The 27,443-nt window shown below is 35.6% G+C and overlaps 4 protein-coding genes across 4 annotated transcripts; 1 reads left to right on the top strand and 3 right to left on the bottom strand.

The window, feature by feature from the left end:
• Nucleotides 1-557: 557 nt before the first annotated feature.
• Nucleotides 558-9,505, bottom strand: LOC135685816 (sorbitol dehydrogenase). Its single transcript, XM_065201891.2, has 8 exons — nucleotides 9,302-9,505; nucleotides 8,771-8,804; nucleotides 7,587-7,751; nucleotides 4,288-4,566; nucleotides 3,803-3,868; nucleotides 3,299-3,471; nucleotides 2,529-2,650; nucleotides 558-807 (listed from the first exon to the last, which is right to left on the bottom strand). Exons 1-8 carry the CDS (start codon nucleotides 9,350-9,352, stop codon nucleotides 648-650), a joined length of 1,050 nt encoding a protein of 349 aa, XP_065057963.2. The 5' UTR covers nucleotides 9,353-9,505; the 3' UTR covers nucleotides 558-647.
• On the bottom strand, nucleotides 5,719-6,670 carry LOC148958453 (uncharacterized). The gene has a single exon (XM_089112831.1). It carries the CDS (start codon nucleotides 6,469-6,471, stop codon nucleotides 5,719-5,721), a length of 753 nt encoding a protein of 250 aa, XP_088968957.1. The 5' UTR covers nucleotides 6,472-6,670.
• Nucleotides 9,506-9,543: 38 nt separating the features above from the next.
• On the top strand, nucleotides 9,544-10,214 carry LOC135685591 (protein canopy homolog 2-like). The gene has a single exon (XM_065201573.2). It carries the CDS (start codon nucleotides 9,544-9,546, stop codon nucleotides 10,087-10,089), a length of 546 nt encoding a protein of 181 aa, XP_065057645.2. The 3' UTR covers nucleotides 10,090-10,214.
• A 1,499-nt stretch (nucleotides 10,215-11,713) lies between these two features.
• LOC135685813 (centrosomal protein 43) lies at nucleotides 11,714-23,096 on the bottom strand. Its single transcript, XM_065201890.2, has 13 exons — nucleotides 22,913-23,096; nucleotides 19,997-20,050; nucleotides 19,538-19,589; nucleotides 18,909-18,997; nucleotides 18,211-18,321; nucleotides 17,313-17,384; nucleotides 16,651-16,787; nucleotides 16,189-16,293; nucleotides 14,778-14,911; nucleotides 14,310-14,378; nucleotides 13,950-14,001; nucleotides 13,330-13,411; nucleotides 11,714-11,942 (listed from the first exon to the last, which is right to left on the bottom strand). The coding sequence occupies exons 1-13, from the start codon at nucleotides 23,000-23,002 to the stop codon at nucleotides 11,859-11,861; spliced, it is 1,131 nt and encodes a 376-aa protein (XP_065057962.2). The 5' UTR covers nucleotides 23,003-23,096; the 3' UTR covers nucleotides 11,714-11,858.
• Nucleotides 23,097-27,443: the final 4,347 nt, after the last annotated feature.

Genomic DNA, 27,443 nt, shown 5'->3' with positions numbered 1-27,443 from the left:
ATCGTCACTTTCTTGTGGCCAACAAAAAGACTTAAACCTTTTTTTATAGTTCAATAGCTAGAAATTCCTCTATGACTTACAAAACTTTCTCTCATACATCTCTAAATGAGAATTACATTAAAAATTTCCAATTATTATATCAAATTGAAGAATTATGAATTAACCGAGATTGATCACCACCGTCTAGTGAAAAATATTTCCTGAAACATTTTTATACATAATAACAAGAAATTGATGATAATAAAGGTCAGGACCCGCATCATCGATTCAAAAGTGGATGGGGGGCAGGGACAAGTAGAAATTGTCCCCTTTACCTGTAAACATGTATCTTTTGTAATATAAACATCTGTAAATATGAATGTATTTATGCAAATATATTTTGCAATTTACAAACAGTTTTGCTAATCTAAATTTTTAATTAGCAAAAAAGAGTTGCCTGGGTTCCCGAAGATGACAATTGCGAAGATGTTTTATAAAGACATATGAATTTCAAGACTTTTTTAAGCAATGTCAAATTATATATCGATTTACAAATTAAGTTTCCAAAAAGCAATTCATCCAGCTCCACATATATATAAATTCCCATTTTACAGAATATTTGTTTGTAAACATCCACCTATCTCTAGATCGATGCTTTATTTGTAATTTTACTTTTTACTGCAGTTAATAACAACCTTGATTGCCCCATCCTGGGCAGTTCTTGATGCTTCAAATGCTTTCAGTGAATCCTCAAGGGTAAATCGATGAGTAACCAGTGGTTTCACATCCACTCTTCCACAGGAGATCATTTCTAAGGCAGTAGGGTAGCTAAAAAAAACACAAGCATTAATTAAGGTAACCTTTTGTCTGTTTAAGAAAAAAACGTTCGAGGTTCCAAAAGAATAATCCTATAATTTCAGTCCTCTTTCGAGATTCCAAGTATGAAAGAGTGGTAAATGTGCCCCAACAACGGTTAAAAAAGGTTAATGCGAGTTTCACATCACATTGCCATTTACTCCCTATTTCAGTTCATCAAAATCTTTCTACATCACCTCAGATTATAAAGGGGAGGGGGGGGGATGACAGGCTCTCTTCGATTAGTTAATCTATCGAGAGAGCTCATCCTTTTAAGTAATTCTCTACTGGGCCAGCCTCGGTCAGAGGCGGATCCAAACTGCAGCAACTTATGCAGAAGCATAAGTCAGATTTTTACAACATCAAAATAAAATGGAAACTATCAAAAAATTTTAATCAATAGTTTCTTTAGCAACGTCCGTCCTAGATCTGCCCCCGTTGATACTAACAACCTACAGATGACAGGACATGTATTTTGCTGACTATCTTTCGGCCTCTGCACAGAATGGTCGAGAGGCGATTCTAGGCATTTATTTGGTCCGTATTTTCTAAACCCAGAAACTTGTTTGTCCCTCGAGAACCAATCACCGCTTGCTTGACCTCTGCAAACGTCTTGTAAGCCAATCAGAGTGTACTTCACCTCTGCAATATTTGGCGCGAGCATAGTTGAGATCTGATTTATCAAATCAGAAGCTGAGCTTGCCTCTGCAGCGGTACAGCCAACCAATAGGAATCAGAGTTGATTTATGCTATTGTTTACCGTGAACCATTGCAATTGTTTTTGCAACCAATGAAATGTGAAATGACCATGTGTGGTATGACCACTGCGTTCCGAATGTGGGGGGCCCTGGTTTGAATCCTACCGGGATCGGCCTACTCAAGCTTTTTCCCTCCGAATTGCAGGTAAATTTAGTCTTCTCTTTGCAAGTCGTTTCCTTAGAATTCTTTTAAAATCCCCCTATTCGATATCAGCGATACTGATTTTATTCAGAAAAATTTGGGCGTTTCCAACACACAAGGGCGTGGCTTCTCTTTCTGACATTTCTCATTCAGGCTGGATCCGTGCCTGCTCGATGACAACTCTCTTTCGTACGTCTGCGTCATCTTTAGGTCTACTGTGAGACATATCAACAAGGCAAATTTTCCCTTCTCAATATAAGCATCGTGCCCTTCCCTACCACCGGATTACCCAATATTCTCAAATATATTTCAATCTCTCTCATTTAAGCTGATCTATTCTATCTATATATATCACATTTATCTTCTATTTCATTCTATTAAATTCATGTTTAAAATGATGCTCTTGCAGTTTGGTTATTCGCTATATGTTTAGTTCGAATTTGATGGAATAAATGTGTAACGTAGAACTAAAAACAAAACAAAAAATGATCTGAACTCAAAATAAAAAGACAATGTTGAGTACAGTAAACAATCGAGGTCTTGGGAAGGCATTTCAAAGAGGACTTTACAGCTGACAGTATGACCGGTCAGGTTGACCAAAAAATACAATGTGTAAAGTTTTATATTACAAAACAGTTGGTTCTCTGTAGACGCCTGATGGAACGCTGCTAAACCAACATGCAATACGGCAGGAGAAATCCTTGCGAAGAAAAGGTTTGCATAAAGGCTTACAGCTCGTTCTCACGATGACGAATTTATTATCATTTGAATGTAATGCTCAATCGTAAACATACCAATTGGCATATCTGAAGATCCCTCTGATGTCAACCTCTCTTATCAAAGCATTGACAATAGGCAGTTGAATCTCTGCTTTGCCCATTCCGACAATAACGAGGACTCCGCCTGATTTTGTGGCCTGTTCAAATAAGAGATAAAGATAAAACAAAACTTTGCCTGACAAGAGTGGACAAGTAATATAGAATAGTAATGTAGTGTTTAAAAGTATATATCTAAAATTGTTTTTACTTTATTCGTTTTCGGGAAAAAATTTTAAATAAACATTTTTTTTAAAAAGCAGCTGAATATGAAAAGTAGCCAAATGAGCACGAGATCCTTCCTATCGCATAAAAAAACTTAGTCTCGCTGTCAACAGTAATTCTTTCTGATAGAAGTGTAGACCTGAAGGGAGAGGGTCAGGGCAGGCAACTTCTTTGTTAGTGCCAAAAGCCCTTCCCTTCCTTTTTGGTATAGTTTTTGGCACAACTCTGCTCTTTTCATAGCACTACACCCCTGACTTTAGGTACTTCAATACTTACACCTCAGCTAATGCTACAGATTTTTGTCAACTAGTGTATTATAAGACATATTCAAGACTCGTGACTAAAGATTCGTCAGTTTTTCTGTTTCAAAAATTAACTTTATAACACAATTCAGAATAATCCCTGTAAACCATCGCCTAAACTTGAGTGCCAAAGACGAATGTTTCCTTGTTTTGTGAAAGCCACAGTAGAGTCTCGTTCTTACACATGAAATTGTTTTATAAACGCGACCATTCAGTACTTACATAGATAGCACTGTGAATACTTGGCTCAGCCCCAGTACACTCTATTGTTCGATCAGCGAATCCAAATTCTTTAGTAATCTTTTCAGCCATAGCTTTGCCGTCACTTATATCGACTTTGAAGACAGCATCAGCCCCAAGACTTTTTGCCATTTTCAAACGGTTTTCGTCAAGATCTAGGACCAAGCACCACAACATAAATAAGTAGGCACTTGATCAAGAAAACTTATTTGTGTCTCGTCTTATTAAATATGGATTTTAAAGTTCAGGAGAGTTATTACCAAAGCAAAATAAAGTATAATTTATCTGTAAAAACAATTCACATAGTTTCATTTTCAATCTTGTCAAGGAGACCAGTAATGTTAGTCTTTGATGGCTTGAGTTATCCACAACCCTGAAGTAAAAAACAAACAACAGCTAAAAAGTCTGGATAGCTTTGTCAGTTGCTCCCATAAAACCGAGCTAATGGAACTGAATTATACAAACATTTTAACCTGCAAATACTACCTGTGATTGCGACTCTGCTTGCACCACATGCTTTTGCAGTTAGCAAATTCACTAAACCAATAGGACCTAGAATAAAGGCAATGAAAGTAGTGATCCAACGAAGAAAAATTTTACTAATTCCAAATACCATTGGAATGAGCTAGCCTATTCTTGCTGCATGGTGATGACATTACCCACGAAGTTTAGAGTAGTGATTTTAAAAATGTTTGGCTTTAGACAATTAGCAGTACAGAAAAATGCAGAAATAAGAAAGAAAAAACAAAATAGCAAGGAATAATCATCATTGAATAAGGATATAATGATAAAAGAAGTGCAATCTTACATAAAAGAAAACTGCATAAAAGAATAGTCTATAAATGTTAAATATTTCTTATTACAAACAAGGTATCGAAAATAAACAAACAAATAGTCGGTTGTCAAATCAATCAAGAGAAATCAACAATTATTAGGCTAGACTAAATCAGATGTTTAAAAATTTGTTATACCTGCTCCACACACTAAAACATGATCACCATTTGAAACCCCAGCTCTCCTGCATGCATGGACAGCCACTGATAATGGTTCCAGCAATGCACCTTCTTCAAAGGACACATGATCTGGCAGTTTGTAGCAAAAGTCTGCAGCATGGACGTAATATCTACAAAGTGTTCCATCATATGGTGGTGTTGCACAAAACTTCATATCAGGGCAAAGGTTGTATTTCCCTGTTTTACAGAAATCACAAAGACGGCATGGAACCCCTGGCTCTATTGCAACTCTGTCACCTATTTGTTTAAAAGGAATAAAGTGGTTAAAAATGAAAGTAAGACTATGGTAGAAGAAATAAAATATTGAAATAAATACATTCCAAACAATGGCAGCAAAAGCAGCTTTTTCTAGACCAGGCTGATTATCTACACAACACAAAACAGAATCCAATATCTCTCTCTCTAAGTGAGGAAAAAGAAATGTATGTTGGCTAAAAGTGTCTTTGTAAAGGGGAATAGAAAAGACACCCTCCTTGGACGGCATGTGCTCACATTTCTGATTGGCCTGTTTTGATCAACAACTGGATGATCAACAATCAGATCTATCAGTCTGAGTGAATGAAGAAAAGGTCACTGTAGCAGGCTGCTCGACGGGCTTCAAGGAGTTCTTGCGGCGAAAAGTCGATAAAAATGTAGCAAATATGAAACACTGCAATACGCCGAGAATAAACAACAATAAATACACGTAAATCAGTGAAGGCAAATATTTCGCCCCGGCATACGGGGCTTCATCAGAGCAAAAGTTAATGGGCTAAAAATCTACACATTTAAAAGAGGCGATGATGGTGTCGGATTGGCTGATGTGTAATGGTGTGAATGCAGCGCAGTGGTAGAGGAGGGAAGGGTAGCGAATGAGAGAGGGTGGGTGGGTGGTGGTGGAATAAAAACGTAATGGGGATGAAGTACTATAATATGAAATAATGATTATGTTGCTGTAAGGTTAACGGTCAGTGGTTCTGTTATCCGTTCGGTGTGAGAGTGTTTGCCAGGCCAATGAGGTATTGCTCTTTGGCTCGTCGGACACTCTCTCGTTTGTCGTTGAGTTTCAGTAATGGTGTTACAGTAAGGTCATTGATAGTATGTTCTGGGCTACAGATATGTTCTGCAACACCAGATTTGTCTACTTTTTTGTTGATAATGTCTCGTCTGTGTTCGTTAAATCTGTCTTTCAGCTGCTTGTTTGTCCGATGTATTGGCAGTTCTTGTGTCCTTTAGTTAAACAGCGTTTGCACTGTAATGCGTTAAGAACGTTAGTAGAGTTGCAGTCCAGTCTTTGTTTTATGTCGTAGTTTTTGTCAGTGTTAGTAAAGTTAATAGATGTAGTACTGTCTGTGATGTGTTGGCATTTTATGCAGTTACGTCGCGAGTGGCATTTGTGAGTGCCTTTTTTTATAAAACCACAAAACCACGTTTTATTCTTGCACGAACCAATATATCCCGGAGGTTTTTAGGTCTACGGTTTTTAGGTCTACGGGAAGAGTTCTTTGCATGTTTTGGAGTTCTGTAATATGTTGATGTTTTTGATAGCTGTGGCTCGTCGATTGTAGATAGCTGTGGCAAAGAGGGGTGATAGGTGACAACAAATGGTGTTCTGTGATTTTTACGTTGTTTTGTGGTTTTCAGGCAGTCCTGTCTGGTATTTTTAGAAGCCTTCCGTATTTGTTTGCGTGTCTGTTTTGTTTTGTAACCTCGTTTTGTCAAGTATTTTAGTAGTTGTTTTTTTCGGAATTTGTAGGTTTCGTCTTCCGAGCATTTACGTCGTAGTCGTAGGGCAAGACTGTATGGGATTGACTGTTTTGTGTGTTTGGGGTGTGGGGAGGTGCTGAGGAGATACTGGTGTGTGTATGTGGGTTTGACATGGAGATCTGTGGAGAGGGTGTTGTTTTTATTGATAGAAATTGTGACGTCAAGAAAATGCATGGATCGTTTGGATTGTTCTGTGGTGAATTTGATGGTGGGATGGGTGTTGTTGAGTGTATCGATGAAGTTGGTGAGTTTGTCTTGTCCGTGTGTCCATATCATAAAAATATCGTCGATGAAACGCCACCATACAAGAGGTTTGTAAGGGGCTTTCTCCAGGGCATCAGATTCAAAGGTCCCCATGAAAAGGTTTGCATAGGGTGGTGCCATCCTTGTTTCCATTGCTGTACCCTGTTTCTGTAAAAAGTGTTGTCCTTACAGCAACTTTATCATTATTTCATATTATAGTACTTCATCCCCATTAGGTTTTCATTACACCACCACCACCCACCCTCTCTCATTTGCCACCCTTCCCTCCTCTACTACTGCGCTGCATTCACACCATTCCACATCAGCCAATCCGACACCACCATCGCCTCTTTTAAATGTGTAAATTTTTAGCCCATTAACTTTTGCTCTGATGAAGCCACGTATGCCGGGGCGAAATATTAGCCTTTACTGTTTTGCGTGTATTTATTGTTGTTTATTCTCGGCGTATTGCAGTGTTTCATATTTGCTACATTTCTATCAGTCTGAGGCTTGTGTTTGCACACCTGGGTCTAAGCCAGGCAAGGTGCTTATTTTTTCATGCAGCTACTTCTCAAAAACAAGCCAATTCATGCACCTTAGCCAGGTGCAATTTGTAAAGATTACTTAGTTATCAGAAGCTTTGTCCTGTTGCCTCGGGAATCATTTTTCAATGGAACATTAGTTGCATAATCTTTTGGTACCACAAAGCTTAAAAATTACAAGCAAAAGCTGTAACATTAATATTAGTGATATTTCTGCTTTTCTGTACAATTTAGACCAGAAGTTATGCAGGACGTGCCTCAATGAGAAGATTGTTTGCAGATGTCTAATCAGCCATGCACCTGCTAAAATCTTTGCAAGGAACCAAAAAGACAATTAACCAAAAGGATGATTGTTATTTTTAAACTAAATAGAGTATTCTATCACTTTCACAAACCACACCTCATATATTTTAGATTAAATTGTAAAATCAAATCATAACTATAGCCAGACTTCTGAGAGGGTATATGTTAGGATGTCAGCTTTTTCAAGGTCTTGCTAGGATTGAGGAATTTCATATCATATTTCACAAGTGCTTTAGTATGGAAAGTGATATACAGCCCGCCTATCTAAGGTCTTGCCAAGCTTTTTTTAATAGGATGAAAATTTTTCTTATAAACAAAATCAAGCAGATTAACTTGGTTATACTAGGTGAGCAATATGTTCAGTCTTCATCAAACAACCACCATTTAACTGAGGAAGAATACCCAATTTATGTAATATATTACCAGCTTTCAAGTGCTTGACACTTTCTCCAACTTCAGTTACTGTTCCACTGGATTCATGGCCCAGGATCATAGGTGCTTTTACTATGAAATCCCCAATTGCACCTTTCTTCCAGTAATGAACATCTGAACCACATATACCAACAGAATTTATTGCAATTAGGACCTCTATAAAGGAATTAAAAATTAATTAAAAAGGTTAATTAGTAAACATTCTTTGCAATTCTTTGTACTTTTTCTCTAGTTCAAACAGTGAAACAATTATTGCCTCCATAGAATTTTTAATTTTTTCCAAATTTTTATCATAGACTTGAGAGTACATAAGTCTATGATGAGAGTTTTTAATGAGATCTTGAAAGAGCACAAGCCATTACCCATCATTGAAAGGGTGTTCTTGTGATATATGCTCACATTTGAGTGTGCACCAAGTTTCCCAGTGATTCTTGAGTTTGTCAATGTTTTGTCTTTCAGTATTCATCCAGTTTATATCAATTTTCCCTTGCAGGGAAGTTAAATGAATGAAGGTTGAAACTAAGCTTTCCTATTAACATTAGTGGCTGTTATTCAAATTCCTATAGGTATTGCAAGCAAAAGAATAAACTTAGAAAGAATTCTTAAAAAGCTTAAAAATTGTCATAACAATCCTAGCTGATGATCTCAAACTGGGTCAAAAAGATGAGACAGGGGCACATTGCCAAGGACCTTATGTCTATGGGGCCTCAAAGGGGCCTAAAATGGTAAATTGTTTTAAACGAATGCAAGAAAATGACTGTGAAAATTATTTTGAAATGTAATTTTAAAAAACTAAAGTTAAGGGTGTGGTTGCAAAAATCTTCTGCTTCCATTGCTTGAAGGTCCACATCTCTCAGTTTTGCCCTTGGCCAAAGAAAATTCTTGGCAGCACTGATCTCAAGAAGGTCAATCAATCAGTTATAGGAATCTCTTTTGCAAACAAATTTAGAAATTCATTTTGCAATCTTTTGAAAGGACCGGTAAATTTAAGCCACTCCCTAAACCATACCCAAGCCATGCTCATCACTCCAGTGTGCCAGACTGCACTCTTTATTGAACATAAATTTATAGGGGGTGCAACTGCTATGGAATCCATACTATATCAAAGAGAGGATAACCAGTGGATATTATAGAGAAAACCTGCAGATCAAATAACAAGTCAATAAAAATCTTACCATTTTTACCAGGCTTTGAGATTGGGGTTTGTTCCTAAAATAAAGGAAACACTGGTAATTAAACAACATGAAACAATGGGAAACAATAACTAGTAAACATAATGGTAAGCTGAAGTATGCTGTTAATGTTTAAGGTAGACTTACTCTTTGTTTGGTATAAATATTTTCATCAATTGTATTTTTACAAGCCTTTAAGTATTTTTGGACAGGAAGCATCAAGAAATAATTTACCAGTACCCAAATTAGACAATATTTTTAGCTTTTATTTTGTCTGTTGTCTGCCATTATTCCACAAATTTAGCTCCATCCACAATTTTTGCAAACGTATACATGACTAAACTGGGTGCATCTAAGCAAATAGGTATCAAAAAATATGGATGTAGGTGTCGGGGGCTTGACTGTATCAAATAGGAATGCATGCAGAAGCACTGCTGCTCCAAAGAAAATTGAGAGTTTCATGCGCATAGAACATAGCCCCAAATCCTTCTCTGCTAACTGAAAATAAATGTGGAAAAAAGCAAATGTTCTTACCAATCTCAAGTCATCAACTCCATGCAAAACAGCAGAAAGATTATCTTCCATGTTGAGGCTTGACGAGTGACAACAATAATGCTGAAACCTTCATGTGATAAACCACCCACTTATTGGGGCCTCTTGTTTCCCTGTGTGCTTAAGCAACTGCAACAACAATTTCAGGTGGGCCTAGGCCTTTGTGGTGTGTCATCGTTACCCACTGGACTGGTAAAAAGTTTATTATAAGTACTACCGAAGAGATGGAAATGAGTGAAGTAACATTCCTGTTTTTGGTTATAATAGCCGTATCTTTTTCTGATGCAGCAAGGGATAAAGACTTCTACTGTGCTGCATGTGAAGTGATCGCCGATGAAGTGGAATATGCAATTTCTAAAGTTGACCCGAAGAAGACAATTGAAATAGAGGGCTTTCGGGTTGATCCACAAGGAAACCAAAAGAGTAAAAGTATTTTATATGCAAGGTCAGAAACTCATTTGACTGAAGTGAGTGAAAATCTATGCAGCGGAATGAATAATTATGCACAGTTAAAAGACAAAGATACTGGGAGAGTAAAATTCGTGCGTACAAAATCGAGAGATGGCGAAGCAATTACCTTAGAAAATGTCTCATTGAGCGGCGATATATCAGATAAACTTCGCTTTACATGTGAAAACATTATCGAAGAGCATGAAGAAGACATTATTAAGTATTTTAAGAAAAGTAGAAACAATTATATTAAGGGTTTTTGTACTAAAGTCACTAAGCTTTGCAGCAACAAAAAAGATGAAAATAAAAGTGAACTTTGATAAAGTTGAAGGAAGTTTGTTTTCAAGGACATTTATGAATAAACTTAAAATAATTGCAAGAAATATTTTTGCAAAAAATAGCATTAGGAACGGTAGTTTATTCTTTTGAAAGTGATTTTTACAGACCTGTTGTATTTTGTGTTGTCTATATGTTGCAAAGCATTTCAGAATGTTTTTTGGTCAGTCAAAATGGTTGGTTGGGGGTACCTGTTTTGTTTTTACTGACCACATTAAACTGGATCTCAAAACTAGTTCAGCATAAACTTTTAACTACAAAAAAGATTATACATACTTGTCAGAGATTATTATGAATTTTTCTAGATCACAAAGCTTTTGAATGGCCAATATTAGACTCTTCCTTGATATCCCATAACACTGTGAATTCCATGTTTAAATAACAACCAAAAAGGTAGTTGCCAAATGTTCATAATTTGCAAACAAGTTTTTTCAATGCTATAGGATCTTTTAAAAGTGAATGGGACACTCTCTTCCAATTCATGAATGCCAACAAAAATGCCAAAAATATATATTTTTTGGAATCACCTTTTTGAAACACTTTGTTGGCCTTTATACCTATTTAGAGTCTAAGGAGTGTGACATATACATGAACGAAGCAAATAATCATTTCCCAGATTAATCATTTTGGAAAGATTCTAAAAAATGCTGAGGATGTCTGATCCCAGTGAATAAAGGTCAGCAATCTTATTTGAAGACAAAGTTTTAAGAACTGTTTTAATCATATGGTCTATTTTGTCAAGTAATATTATTATGTGACATAAAAGGAATGAATTTCCCTAAAGCCTGGTTCTCACTGCACAATGTAGAATCTTTGTCAGCACTGAGGATTCATCACCTGTAATGTTGGTCACTTTTACATTGATTTTCAACTCATCGCACACACGTCCCGCATGTGTCCATTGCTTGAATTGACACATCGCAACATTAACAAAACCGATAAATGATTTTTTGTCTAGCTTCAAGGTATTTGCTTCTGCAACAAACATCACAGAATTGAAGGACAAAAGTGTTTGGGTGAGAGAAATGTACAATCAAGTAAGAGTTAGAAGAGGGTATTGAAAATAATGCAGAAATGCAACTTTGTGGCAGGAAGATTATTTCAACTGCTTTCTGAGCGTTGCAACACCTACCCCTTCTTTTTGTACCCCTTGTAACAATAATGATACTGCCCATAAACCTTTTTAAATTTTCACTGGAAGTTTCTACTTGCAGCCATCTTGCCCATCTCTGCAGAAACTTCCTTAATTTGTCATGTGCTTCTGTCAAAATTTGATTGAAACAAGACAGATTTCATCAAGGATTAAGTTAAGCTATAGTAAAAGCAAAATTATATATATAGACAAAATTTATATTCATCGCCTTATTTGTCACTTTGATTTTTGGACAATTATGGGTTGAAATGTCATCGCTGTGACGCTCCCATTGTGCAATAAATTTTCATGGCTGGTAAAAAATTAACAATGAGCAAAGTGATGACTTTTTATCAGGCAGTGGGAACCAGACCTAAAATATCCTCAAAATCAATGTTTAGGTGCCTTTGTGTATAGTGCTATAAACTTGATAAGAAAGACACCATGGAACATTACACCAGTGACAACAGCAATAATTTCATAAGTTCCTTGTCATCATCAGAAAGACATCTTAAGTGCAGTTTCTACCAGTGACAGATAAAAATTTACAAAATGAAATATCATACATAACAATAATATTTAAATAATGCTTACTAGTAGCATGACTCTATCTAACACATTTTATAGTTCAATGTCTTCTCTATAATCAAAATCATTGGCACTTATTTGTGACACAGTTTGATCAGTTGTGAAGATGTCATCACCCTGCAAACCAAAATAATTCACAAAATTCAAATGAGAATTATGTCAGAAATCCTTTATCCTAATAAAGCTTTAAACAATTGAAGCTTCATGGTGCAACTGTTATGAAGCACATCTTTGCTATAAACTTTAAACCTAGATTTTAAAAGAACTTTAACACTTACTTAGAAGAAAGGACAAATAGCTAACACTGATACAAAAACATCTCAGCTATCAAAGGTTATATCCAGGCGTAGATTAACTGTCAAAAAAGGGTCAGGAGATCTCTCTTAGAGCCTCCTATTCACCAAAGTCAATCATGCAGCCTCTTTCTAGGGACCACATTTCAATGTTTGGGGTTGGTGTCTGTAGTGTAGAGCCAAATAATGTAGAGGGGGGAGGGCATATAATTTCCTCTATTGTTTTATCTATAATAAATGTTTCCGTTTGGTTTCGCACGCTTTCACTTCAATGGCTGGTAAGGAATGAAGTGCTGGCTAAGCAAAGACTATTATTGGTTTAATCAAATATGATCATTTAAGGCAAAAATTAGTCATATCATTTTCAAATTGCCCAGAAAAGAGGGGGCCCAGCCATTCTTCGAGCATCATCAAAGCTGACAGGGTTTATTGTCAAGAAGACCACATCATTCACTTGATACAAACTTAAAGAGAAAGTACATACTTCAAGATGAGGGCTTACCACTAAAGGCCCGTTTACACAATCATATTCAGGTAAGATTTCCATCACATTTTTTATGTGATCACAGACTGTGATTGTGTAAACGACCTTGAAAGTTACTTGAAGCTGCACGAAGCAGCAGGAATTAATCCCTTTTATTTGCCTGATAATTTGCCATCTTATGAATTATGAATCGGGTCTATATCACATATCACATCTTTTTTGTCTAGTTAAACTGTCTTTTTATTGTGAATTTCAACTTTCTATGGCCTGGCATTCCCCATTTATGACCAAAGGTACAATTAGGGGTCTTGACCGGAGTACCCCAGTCTAAAAATAGATCTTATGGGCAAGATATGATTCCGGTCTATATCACATCTTTTTCAGCAAATCAAACTTGGTGTTTTCTGAAGTTTTGGTGCTTGTATCACAATTTGCACAATTCTTCTTCATATCTCCCTAACTAGAACCCATTCTGTACAACCGCAGTTTCCTGATTGCTGTCGACCAGACTCATCACTGTGACCTCACAAACTGGCCTTGATTTTCGCAAGCACTACCTAATTTCAAACTCATTTCAAATGATTAAACACATTTTTGCTGGTCAAATATGACAATTTTGGTGTCAAACAAATCGGAAAAGATAGCAAAATTTAACTCTTAAAAAAAGCAGGACATAAAATTTCACTGCATTGACACTTTAACTGACTAAAACTTTCAAATTTCTTACTTTACTTCCAGCAAAACTTCCAATTGAAATATCCTCTTCGATTTCTTCTGTAATACTGAGTCCTTCTTCACTTTTCTTTGAGCTAAAGTTTAAGAATTTATTAGTTATAAAACTTGGAACAATGAGAAAATGCAAAAAATGCTTTCATTTCACAAGAAAGTAGATGTTCTCATTGCTGCATACAAGAGAAATTTCAATAAAATGTTATAATACTGTATTATAACATTTTATTGAAAATTCTCTTGTATGCAGCAATGTATTACATTATCATAAATAACATTATATCAATGAAATATTACAATTGAGAATGTTTTCAATTTTACATAATTTTATTGTATTACTTAAAAAATGCCAGGGTGTTCTTCAATTATAATGCTTTTTGGAGGGGATTCATTCGAAGAGCCATTTGAAACAGAGGATTTTCTTTCATTACATTTAAGAAAATTTCCAGTTAAAATGAAATTTTATAAAAGATGATGGCATAGAAAACCTCCTTTTAAATAGAAATGGAAATTTCTGTTTTATCTCTATATCTTCTGAAAAAGCACCTTTTCCAATTCAAAGTAGCATGATAGCATATCTAAACAAACTAAAAGGGACAAGAAATAAAGCTTACTCGCCTTGAGTTTACAAAGTCATCTTCATACCCATAATTATCATCTTTTGGCACGTCTGAAAACAGTAAATGTTTCTAATGAAACCTTGTAAGCATGTTTAATATTGCTTAAGGTGCAATTAGCAAACCTAGAAATTTGGTTATTTGATTATAAAAAGATCTCAGCACTTGTCTGAACACCATTTGAAGTGAAAACTCCCCAAATGTATTACAGACTATTATAAAAGATGTCTCAGCAAATTAGAAACTGCTGTTGAATCCTAAATTTGCAGTTAATCTGCACGCTATAGGAGTCAATATACTCTGCAAAAGTTTTATAGCAAAAAAACAGGATTACAAATACAATAAATCCTAAGGAACATACCAAAACCAAGTTTATTTATCTTTGCTTCAATAGCTGCCAAATCAGTCCAGTTGCCAGATGAACTTAAATCTAAAAATGATTGAAACAAATTAGAAAAAATTTTGGTTGCCTGCTGGGGTTGAAAAATTTCAAATCAACTCTGTACTGATAGTGACAATGTCTACCAAAGTTATTTTGAACAAGCAAAAGGTTGAGTATTTTTTCTAATAAACTCTTTCAATTCTTTTTCCAAATACTATCATTTCTGCTTCCCTTTACCTCCAGAAAAATCTTTGTAGTTAACCTAAAATTCATTTAACGCACAATGACTGTTTCTGTGTGACTTTGCACCAAACTAATTTTGCTAAAGGGAATAGGAAAGTTCAATTTTAGAATCCGAAGAGAAGTCAGCACTGCAACCAGTGCTTCTAGTTGAAAAAGTATAGGTTAACCAAATTAACAAAAGTTGCATCTGAAAAACGACTCTACCTAGTGGTGAATCATCTTTCTTCTTGCCAATTCCAGGAATAGGTGGAGCATCATGCAATGATCCTAGAGCCATTTTGTTATTGTTTTCCTTATCAACGGGTTTTTTTTTCATATCTGAGTTGGTCCAGCCACCACTGTAAAAGCAATTACTTTATAAAGTAAGATATATCCAGTTTTTGGGTTTTTTCCAAAGATTCCCAGGTTGACCATGGACTTCTCAGAGTTAAACATACAAGGGCAACTCCCTTTTTAAGTACTTTTCATATGCTGCTATTGTGTATTTTGTGTTTACTTAATTAAAAGATTTTAGTATTTCAGTAATAGTTTAGAAGTCATCTACTCCTGTAAACTCGTCAACTACTTAACAAGTCACGCGAAAAACAAACAAAGCATTTTTAAATGCAATAGGGAAGAAAATCATTTGAATGGTTTCATTTCAACCAGAATGCTATTTTGAAGGCCAATTGAATATTCCTAACATGTGAAACCCGAATCATTTCAACATGGCGAGTAACCAGAAAGAATCGACTGTTGAGCTAAGAACTTTCAACAAATACGACCATGGGGCTGTTCTTGGAAGAAAAATTGAGGAGATAGATGGAAAGAAGATGGTGATGTTCGTTTGGTGCAAACTTTGTGCTAAAGATAAAGCTTCTATTTTTATGAACCCGCTTTGCAAAGGCAGCTGTTGAAGCCTACATCAATGGAACGAATTTTCAATGTTGTTGATTTGCGATTATATGAAACTATCGTTTTATTTTTGTCAGAGAATCGCCATCTTGTTTTGTAAACTTAGCTGTTAAAGAATGTTGTTTATTCATATACTTTTATTGACGATTTTCAAGAGACTAAAAATCTCCCCCCTGACTTTACCGAGGAGAGGGACGTACAATGCGCCTGCTGAAAATGCTCACGGCCAGGCCTGATTTTAATGTGAAAAAAGGGGCTAAATTTTGAGCCAGGCTTAAAAGGCATATGGATGTATGATTGTACCTAAATGAAGCTATGGTACAAGAAAAGATCCCCATTCTCAAAATACACACCTTCTTTAACAATACTGTGGCTCAAAATTTTTGAAATTAAAGAAAAAATTAGGAATAATTGCCCGGCTCCAATTTCATTGACAGTATGACTTTTATTTATTTGAGCATTTTGTGCAAAAAATTGAGCAACAAATTTGAGGTACACACAGGAAGCTTGAGATACTTGTCTCAGCCTGTATATGGGCTCATAACTCCCTGGAAACTTTTGAGCCCTGTGTAGGCAATCTTTTTTTCTAATTTCCTTATGCTGAATACCAATCCAGACTTGTTGTTGCAGTTGGACACTTTATGCATAATTTATGCTCAAATCCAATATGCTTTTTGCATTTTCAAGCCTTTGTACTTATTCAAAAAGTAAACAGGATTACCTTTTGGTAGAACTCTTTTTGCTGTCACCTAGAAGCCCAAGTTCAGCAAGCAACTCATCATCCTCATCCTCATAATGTGACTTTTTGTTTGCTTTTCGACTCAGACTAGAAAATACATTAAATGTTAAATTACATTAATTTACTAGAAATTACTAGAAAATACATTAATTTGCATTTTATAAAAAGTGCTGTAATGGCAACATTTTTAAGGATAAATGGTTAATGAAGTTTTGAGCCTAGGTTTTGATCAAGGGTATTTATGGATTTTTTTACTTGTTTTATATTTTCTTTTCTATACTGTCTGTAAGAAAAACAACAGCAAAATATTAATCATTTTTATCTCGCAATATGAAAAAGTCTTCAAGCTATTCATATTCAAATATTGATTGCAATTTTTCAGTACATTGATAAATCCCATTCTCTTTAAACCAAGGAAATGCAATTGGAAAACTTAATACATACTCAGATCTCTGATTTGATGGTTTATCTTTGCTGCTAAAGCTGAGGTCAACAGAATGGTCATTTGTATCTCCTCCAACTGAAGTTTCAGATTTAGATTTTGGTTCCTGCCCTACTCTCTGGGGTATTCTACTTGGAGACTAAATAAGAAAAGACACAAGTTTTAACTCAAAACAACAAAATGCCTATACACAGTGTCATAACAAGGAGGAGGCAAGAGAGGGCAGACACCTCCAATGCCAACTTTTTTAAGGGCATTTTTAGAAAATCCATACTGTTGAACTGCTGATAACTTTCTCCTGGTAATTTATTCCAAAATTATATTATTCTCTGACAGAAGGAATTTTGTCTTTATGAAATGATAAGCTATTTCAGGTGAATTATCTGAAGCTATCAAAGCAAATAATTTTAACAAAAATTTTGAATGCAAATCACAACCTAGATTAGTGGCATAACTAGTTTAACTGAAATTTTTTTATTAAATAATATACATAAAACAAATCTACTCTATAAAATAAATGGAGCTGAACATGTAAGGAAACCTTCCCATGATATGTGTTAAAACCTATATGTGTAAATAAGGCTTTCAAACAAATAGACAAAAATTTTGAATAGTAGTACCCTGAAAACAATTTCAAAGAAAAATAAGGAAGATCTTTAGCTACCCTTGGAGAGCCAGGCTGAATATCTTCAGTTTTTCCCTTTGCAGACACCTTTCCAACTGATCTTGTTCCATTCTTTGAAAATCAAAATTATGGACCATTCAAAAAATAGGATATAATTCTAAGCTTCTTATAAGTATGTACCCAAATTGTGTCTCTAAATTTAAGACAATAGGCTAAGCAGATCATTTAAAATCATGATTGCATTGGTCCTTACAAATGCAATACAATTGGTAACAACAATTTTTTTCAATTTATATTACTTTCTGTATTACACAAAACAAAAAATTCTTTATCATAATTACATTTAGATATATATAATTAATTTTGTTGGTCTTTAGATACAAAAATTAATAACTTCTATAAGACCCGCAGTTTACCAGACCTGCAGCAACTTCTTTAAGACCTGCAGCAACTTCTACAAGACCTGCATATCCCAGCAAAAACAAAATATCAAGAAAAACTATAGTTGCCTTTAGGAACTAATTTTAAAGGTTTCATAGCCCATTAGATAGGAAATGACTTTAAATGTAAAAGGTGAATAAAAACAGAAACACTTTAAGTGTTAAAGGTATTATAGAAAAAACATACACTTTGTGCATGGCATATTAAGATATCGAGAACAATATAAATTCTAAAAGTAGAGAGATATCGCAGTGCAAGCGTGAGGATCACAAGACCTGAACTACGCAATAGGCATAATATAACAGAACAATAGTAAACAGTGTGATTAGCGATAAGTATATAGCGATGATCATAATAGGTAATAATGAGTTCTTAACATTCAATTCTTTGAAAATAAAAAAATAGATTGGTCTAGAGATAAAAATTAGCAAAATCCTTCAGCCCAGAAGAAACTAAGTTTACAAAAAATTATGCCCAAATTTTCTTATAATCCTACCTTCTCGTGCATGTTCTTATTCAAAAGCTCAATCAGGAGAGGTGTATCCTTTGATGAAGGTGATAAGTCCAACGATCTAGTCAACTCATCTCTTGTATCAAATTTGCCATTCTAGGAAAGGTACAAAACAGTTGGAATACTTTTCCAAATGTAGTCAAGGGCACTAATAAAGCAAAGCTCTGTAATTTGACAAAAATGGTAAACAATGAATGATAAATGTTACTGATAGTCTAGTCGCAGTGAAGCTATTGTATAGTTAACTGTCTACCTATTAATATACTGTTACCTACAAACAAGCACATTATTGCCAATAGTTTAACCAATAATATCACTTATAGTTTAACATTTTTTGCATGCTCAATATTTCCATCAGAACAGGTTACAAAAGAGTACTTCAAACACACTTATATCCAACTTGAATATAGATACAAAATTTGCTAAAGCCAAATTTTATCTTACCGAACCTATGCAAGAGTGAGATTCTACTGAACTTATATTACTGAGCTTGTGCATGAGTGAGACTTTATATATGCATCTTTACTTTGACTAATTCAAAAAATTGAACACATTGGCTGGAATTGACAAGCCTGTATATAAGCTTCGCTTTCTCCCAAATTCTTTTTATTGATTTGCAGTGCTGTCTGCTTTTATGAGTACCATGAGTATTCAAAAATTGCTATCGCACTAATTCTACTCACATGCGATGTTTCTGGGTCAAAAACAGCCATCGTAAAGTCCAAATGGAAACAGGAAAGAAAGTCTTGAACCAGACTTGCTGCCATGACACCTGAAATAATAACATTGCTAGGTCATGATAAACCAGGAATTATTAAGTTATGAAAATTGGTTAGAAATAAAGATAAAACAACAAGAATCATATAGAAAGACAATTCACAATTTAAGAGCAAACAATACCTTAGAACACCCTTAAGGCTGATTTCCACTAGGCAAATTCTTTCGCACGAATCGAATTTTTGCCAATGTGAGCATGCATGGTGTCATGTTCTCAGATTTCTCAGCAAAAAGATTCAATTCGCAGAAAGTAGATCTCGGTCCTACTCTATCGCTACAAAAATTTATTCGCTTCGCACGAAAGAATTCGCCTAGTGGAAATGGGCCTTTAGTTTACATCATTGAGCATTGAAAAATTTATTTTTTAAGTTTATAAAATAGTCATACTGATAAACACAAGTTTGTGAGAAACTTTTTTGCAAATAAAATGAGCCTATTAAATAGAATAAGCTTAGAGAAAATGAAAAAAAAATCATACAACAAAGCAGTGAAAAATAAAAAAATGAATTTCTTTAACATTATACCAGAATCTTACCTTCCTTGGTACTTAAAAAGTTCTTCAGTCTGTGATTAACCATATTGCTGTTCTACACAATAGAAATGCACAAAATAGGATAAGTGGATTGTAAATCGGTTTGAATTCTTCAAAAAAGTGTTAGTTTATTTCTATGCAAACATAAAGGAGACCTCTTGCTCTATGGCCTTCTTTTTGTTCTATCAAGAGATAAAAACTTTAATCATTTATTAAGACTTGACAATGCAGAAAGGTATACAAAAAACTTTATTCAAAATCACTTAGTTAGCTGCAATTAACAAAATAATGGAAATTAAAGTTACAAAATCTAACAACTTATTATTGAACTACAGATCCATAAGTGAATGTGACAAGCATAAGAAAAAATATGTTAGATAACCATCATCATCAATAATTTTACTTGTAAAATGCATCAAATTACATGAAGTTTGCAAGAAAAAAATGAAACAGTGCCACTACCTTTAGAGAGTCTTGTTCTTCGAGGGCCAAGAAAACACTGGCCCTTAACTCTGCCTACAAATATTAAATGCCAAGATTTTTACAACTTTTATATAACAAATTTGGATAAAGATAACAAAAAGGTTTGTCAAATATAAAATGATTTCGAATTCATGACGGGCCATGAGGGGACTACTTTAGTGGTTGACAACTAAGAAGGTCAAAGCTTTTCTAGACATTCTTTTTTAATAGACTTGAGCTCAGAAGTGCTACCAGAAAGAATGAAAAAGTATAGTTTGAATGGATGTGCATATGAACTTATCAAAAAAAGCATTAATATTACCAAGTGAATTCTGCTGGAAAGAGCTGTAAGATTCCGAAACAGCTGTAAATTTTTTGCATATTTTCAATTTTTTATCAAACATAATTTGAAACATTTATTGCAAGAGAACTCTGCAAAACTTATAATTTAATGACAGGGTCAATATCTTGAGAAATCGTAAGAGCAGTGCAGTGGCGGACACTGGGTGGGGGGCGAGGGGGGGCAACTGCCCCCCAATACTTTAGAGGACAATGGTCTTTTGTTCTAAAACAATGGGAAATGTGATGTCATCTTATTAAAACAATAGGCTTGCCCCCCCAATATTTGAAAAAAGTGTCCACCCCTGGAGCAGTGAATCAAAATCTCTGGGTACAACTACACAAAATAAAGTCTGAAGGGCACACAAATTCTTGTGTTGCAGGTGCAATCATTACGCAACTGAAAGACCTGCATTTTTATGTTTTTAATCTAAGAAGACTTCATTGAAGAAAAAAGCCAAATTGCACATCTTTCTATTAGAAACCTCAATTGCAGAGAAATAAACTTCAATATTTGTATTCATTTGTTCAGTTTCTAAGATCCCTCTGATACACATTTTCATACAAGGTGATAAGCTAATTTTGATGTGCATCAAGGAAATTTGGTTTCTCATCATAATTTTTGTCATTAACTGTTTGCACAACATTCTGTTTACAGGTATCTTTTTAAACAATTCAATAAATTCCTGTGATCTCCAGTGGCAAAGCCAAAGGTCCTGCTTGTCCTGCCGGGCAGGACCACGAATTTCCAAAGATAACAATTTTTAAAATATTAAAATTTGATTCACTTTATGAAATCATTATATGCCTGATTCAAAGGCATTTCTTGTCTTATTCTACACTCATACTTCGTGGCTGTGCCCTTTTTCAATTTTAAGACACAGGGTGACTGAAATGGAATTTTGAGTATCCCGTTCGTAAATTGATATCGTCAAAAATTTAGCCCTGTGGTCAGTCCTGCCCAATACTCGTAGGCAGGACTAAACCCTATGTTTGGTCCTGCCCAACAATGGGCAAATGCCTCGTAGCCCTGTTTTTGGTCCTGCCTCGTAATAGAAGTAAACAATGGCACTCCTGCCCTTCAGAAATGGCAGGACCTCAGGTCCTGCTCGTTCATGAAGGCAGGACCTAGACTTTTGAAGCCCTATGTTTCTGTATAATTTGTTGATTTTCTGCGCCGTGGTCAAAGGTCACAAAGAATTTTCACTCAGGCCATAGTCAGGCTTAACTATTTTGATATCATGGATAAAACTAACTGTAACGAAGACATCATGATTCTGCTGCTGAAGAAGTTTTTGCTGCTAGAAGCTTTGGCCCTACACTGTCGTCAATTGATTTATACAAGAATCGATCGTTTCAAGAGGAGTGGTACTTATGGAAATCAAATTGTTTAGGATCGTTCTGTTGCTCCTATTTACTGTTAAAGTCGGGAATATCACAGACATCGCGAGAAACCTGATATGCATATAGTTTTCTCTCAGACTGCAGAGAGCGAAGGAAGTCATATTCAAAGGCCTATTTTAAAAAGTAGAAAAAGTTTGCCGCCGCTGCCGAGAGAGAATCTTCTTTTTTTTGTACCAGGAAAGTCGAGATCGAGGGGAGATGGAGTGTTCATGACAGAAAAAGGGCTTGCTTAAATTTAATTTCAGCAGTTCGTCCTACTGCCTTAAACAGGAACTACCATACAATACAGAGGTCCCGATGAAAAGGACGCTTTGAAAAGGATGAAAAGGAAAACAATGGTAATTACTGGGAGCTTTTGTACTCGGTGACTCAGATTGTATTGTACTGGCAAAATGTCAGGGGTCTCCTCTGATATTCAAAACAAATTGATTCAAGACCCTATCTACCGTTCATCAGACATATCCATGTTGTGACAAAATATTTTTACTTTTTTAAATAATTTGAATCAATTATGTTTCCAGTATGTATTACAACTGTATATGCCTATCTGTACAAGCAATTTCTTTTTAGTCCATGATTTCAAAATTTTCAATCAATGAAAACATTTTCAAATCTAACTTATTTTAGAAAGAATTTTTGTGATGCTCTTTGACTTCTTCAATGTAAGGCAGGAGGAACTTGAAAGGATCCGAACCTTCATCCCCTTTTTTCCAAAATGTGACAGTGAAAATGTTTCACTGCAATCTTGATTTCAACATATCCAGAAGGGCGTTTCCCCCTTTTCCGAGGGTCTCTAGGGCGTGGCTTCACGCGAGCCCCAGACCCCCTTTGAGCAGGACCACCTGTTCTTGGTTAGCTTCGCCACTGGTGATCTCTCTGATTTTGGTCGATTCTCCCTAGGAGAAAGTCAAATATCCCTAGGTTTTGAAAATTTCCGTTTGACAGCTCTGATGATGAGAGAGAAAACTAAACTGGTGTTGTCATCTATTGGCTACACATTTTGTAAGTTACAAGCTATTCTACTTGCACCAGATCTAAAAAGCATCTTTGTGCATCCAAACAAAACAATATCAATATATGAAAGTAAAGGATTACAACATTTAATGTGCTGGGTTCTTGATGCTATCGCGGCGACACAATAACACGAGGTATTTATACCAATAAAACACAAACCCTTATTTTGTTGAGAACTCCATTGGCTTCCAAGGACTGTGCAACAAGGTCCCTCAACTCTGTATCTTCCTCAGCTGACATATCGACCATCGAAAAGGCATCGATTAAAAAAATATTATTTCTTCAAACTGCAGGAAAGCCCGCCATTTATTATTGCCTTCGTTCTTTCTCGTTTTCATGTCGAGGCATGCGGCATTTTTGGTCGGTTAGTTTCCATACTGCTCGACCTGATAGTCATAAATAAGCATGATTAATAGTCATAAATCAGCATGATTAATTATTTCAAGTAAAGGGTTTGGGTTAGGGTAAACTAATTAAGGCCCCGTTTACACGAGAGAAAAAGGAACGGATCCAAAAGATCCGGACCTTTTAGGTACGATATGGGTACGATCCACAAGCGTTTACACGAGATCGGATCCTAAACTATAAAGCGTTTACACGGGAACGGACCAAAATCGAATCGCTTTTTTTAATGCGCAATGACAAGAAAATGCAAAATGAAAAAAACTTAGAGACTGTTAGGTCGAAATACGAAGACATTCTCCTTCAATTTATCGAGGCCTATCTAGAAATAACAACAGAGAACTTTCCAAATACCCAGGATAAAAAAAATAACAAAAGAAAAGGTGAAAAAAATTAAACCATGATGAAGACAGGGTTCAGAAAGGCTTTCGACTGTGGAAGAAAGAGCGGGGGTGGGAGAGTAATTTCTTTGTTGTATGATGAGTGCTGCGTACAATTGAAATGGCCTCCACTGACCCCAGCAACAGTCTCGTTTTACTGCCGTGCCTTTGCGGATCCGTATCTTCCTGTTTACACGGCGCCGATGAAGGTACGGATCCAAATGGATTCGCTTTCGAATCGTATCCAAAAAGGTACGGATCTCTCCCAGAAAAGATACGGATCCTACCGTGCCCGTGTAAACGCAAGGCCTATCGTAGCCAGTTTGGGCACGGATCTATGCGGATCCGTTCCCGTGTAAACGGGGCCTAAATCATCAGGTCGAGCAGTGTGGAAACTAGACAACTCCGTAGAGTCTGGTGTAGCCAGCCTGACCTAGTTTCAAACCGTTTAGTCTTTGAAACTTTCGGCGCAGAGTGTTGCATCACTTAAAATCTCTGGCATTTTATAAAAAATATTGTTTTTAGATCATTCAACGGATATTATAAATCCTGTAATCCCAGTGAAAAGACAAAATGTTGGCAAATTTTACTGTTTACTTTTGGAATTAAAACAGCCAAGGCCGCAATGCATTATTTTCCAAATAGACAAGATTGTATGTATTTGTGAATGGTCAAATATCTTCAAGTTTTGAATTGCTACCAAGTAAGATAAGAAATTAAGAAAAGTGAAAAGAAAGTTTCATTGATAAACAATATACTTCGGTCACATATCTAGGCTATATGCTTGAAGAGGACCTGTCCTTTGTAGTTGCGCATTGTTCACGTCTCTCTTTCGTGGAAGTCAATTTATAGATCTCGTCTTCAAGCATACAGCCTAGATATGTGACCGAAGTATATTGTTTAATCTTGATGTCACCTCTTCTGGTGTCCAGCTTTTTTCTTTCTGTATGTTTATTTTTCCTACCCAAAAGTATCGATTTTGTTTTGTACCCTCCAATCGCAAAGAGAATTGAAATTTCCATTGTGTTTATACAATATTTGTGTTTTTGCATTGTAACTTTCTTTCTAATACCGTTAGAAATATTACTGTTAAATCATGTTTTATTTAAGCCATAATTAATATTATATTGTATTGTGCTGCGTTGTGCTTCATTTAGAATCAAATGAAATAAAAATCATAAACTATGTTTTCAACCATGGTAGTTTTATCATCTTTGCAATAATTGATACTGTACTTTGAATAATTCCCAAGTCAAAGAATGATGGGATTTCAAAAAAGGGAAATAAACTCAATGCAGAGTTTCTTATTTAATGAAAATTTTTGTTTACTGGTCTGTCATACAGTGCTCCGAATAATAACGGCTATGAGAATTCGAATTCCCGATACCTCCAGGAACGTTTATGTTATAACAACTTATTATAATAACAACCATAGAAAGAGTAGTTTTCAACAGTTGCCTGACGATCGCATTGTGCGTGAAACTCGGAGTAGCAACTTAGAACTGTCCTGTTCTTTACACCAATAGCGCGATTCTTATTAATGTCAAAAGGCAGTTCAGGCTTATAGGAGAAATCAATTTCTATCAATGTCTGAAAGGAAAAATAAACGCTACTTTGGCAAACGTTTCTGAAAGGGGCTTGCATTCCCCACTTCTTTGTTGGGAAAAGGGGCGTTGCCATGATTCGCCCAACAGAGGGCTAGGCCCTCCAACAATGGGGCTAGGATCTGCAACATGGGGTGGAGTAATTTTTGTGCCACCTCCAGAGTGTAGTGATTTCCATGACGATAGTTGGAACGTTTCGTGCTAAAAATCTTTGGCATGATGTGAGCAGAAACCTGATATGAAAATCAAGACGCAACGATAGGCATCCAGGGGGTGTCAAAGGTTGGTTCAGAGGCCACATATTGGCCTAATCAGCGTAACCATAGCATTGTTACCTGTTCATAATTCCATGTTTTTCTTTGCATTACTGAAAAGTGTGAACAGACAACAAGCTATTACAAGAAGCTGTCAACCTTCACCATAGCATACCAACAGAGCCTACCATATATTTTTATAGCTTTTTGTTAAAAACTTCCCAAACAGTATTTCAGATATACCCTAGAGAAGACCTAGAGAGGTGGAAAAAGCTTGCCAAAAGTTGATATGGCGCCAATCAGGCGAATTATAACATGGGCGTGGCTATTTATCTATTAAAGATTTGTGGTCTTGAACTTCCTTACGAGGGGCAAATCACTCTTGAAAAAGGTGTACGAGATTAATAATCACTAGTGATTAATTTGTGATTAAATCAATTTTGTGTGTAATTAGTTCGATTTTTAGTAATAAAAAGTGATTAATTTTTTTTATTAATTTTTGATTCTTTAGAAACTGAATCATAGATTCAAAAGTGCTCTCAAAAAATTCCATGCTCAATAAACGTCGTCAACGATTTTGTAACATACTAAATGAAATTGAAAAAGAAAGATTGGCAGTTCAGCACAGGGGTGGATCAAGAAAAGAATTGACCGTTGCAGATTTGCAAACGAAAAAGGTGGACAAGTTTAATAACATTAACAACTAAAAACAGAGATATATTTTCTGAACAACAGCATAAGCAAAATTTAAATCAGTATTATAGGTTGATGACAGTAGCCTGAAGTGAAAAACAGTGAAAAGTTGTTGATCACTTTGAATGAGACATTAAGACAAATGCATGTGCTCTGTTCTCTGCCCTCGCAAATGATGTCGCTATTGGAAAATTAAACTTTCATTCCTGAAACTTTCATCGATGTGAAAAACTATAAGTTCCAGAAATATGGAACTTGATTATGAAACTTTATCTGTGGAAATTACAAGAATCTGAGATAAATTTTTCCCCATAAATGTAACAGCTGCAACTGCGAAATCCGGAACTGTCTTGATCCGCCCCTGTAGCAATGGATGAAAAATGACTGCTATCAGGCGTGGTTTTCGGTCAGATCAACTTCAGTGGAATTTGGGCCACAAAAACAGCAATGGTTGCTTCAGTGACCCCGGCATCATAACGAGGCCTTTATTATTGCTCCATTTCAGGGTACTTATAAAAGCTTGTTGTTCTCGAGCGTGTGTTTGCAGATTTTCCAACGAGTTCATGAAAAGGTTGGAAAAGTGTGAAAGGGGATAAAAGTGAGCAAGGATTCTAATATTTGTTTTTAAGTAACTTTTGTGATTAATGTTATACTTAACAGTTAATTTGATTTTTTATTCATGTGAATAATTTGTGATTAAAATGTGATTATTCTTGAGAGCGTACGTGATTTTAAGCAGTGCTTTACCCTTCGCTTCCTTACACCCAACCTTTAACTGTTTTTCTTTAGCTAATTCAATGACGATAAACATAAAAATAAATAATGAGTTAACAATCTCCCGGTCAATAAGTGGACGAGACATCAGTTATTGAGAACCTTGCCCCGTTTTTGAATGGCAAAATCCCAAAGCCAGCAGCCAAGACTGCCTTGTACTTGAAAATCTTGCTATTATAAAGTCGACAGAAGGAAGAGAATAACGGTTAACCTTTTTGTATTTGCTAATTCAGTTGTGAGAAGTGGTTTGTCATCTCATTTGCCTTGAGTTGCAAATAGACAATATTCTATACTGATCCTATTTTCAAAGCAAGTAAGACGGCGCTGTGAGGACAAAAACATTACCAGTTGAACAGGGTATAACACGATATAAAGAACAGCCCACTAGAAATATGCTAACAACGACCAAGCCGAAAAGGACAATCAAAAATCAGTCTGTACTACCCGCTAATATCGTTCCTTATATGGAGAGTTATGGATTGGCGGAAGTTGCCCAAGACTCGTATTTTCCAGAGAGTCGGTCTCAACTGATCACGTGATGAGTACACCCACTTCTCCCATTATATCTTTAACAGAGAAAGTT

The sequence above is a fragment of the Rhopilema esculentum genome, chromosome 15 (assembly GCF_057945365.1).
Source record: "Rhopilema esculentum isolate cy_ngs chromosome 15, ASM5794536v1, whole genome shotgun sequence".
NCBI classification, from domain to species: Eukaryota; Metazoa; Cnidaria; class Scyphozoa; order Rhizostomeae; family Rhizostomatidae; genus Rhopilema; species Rhopilema esculentum.
This window is presented reverse-complemented; position numbering and strand designations above follow the sequence as displayed.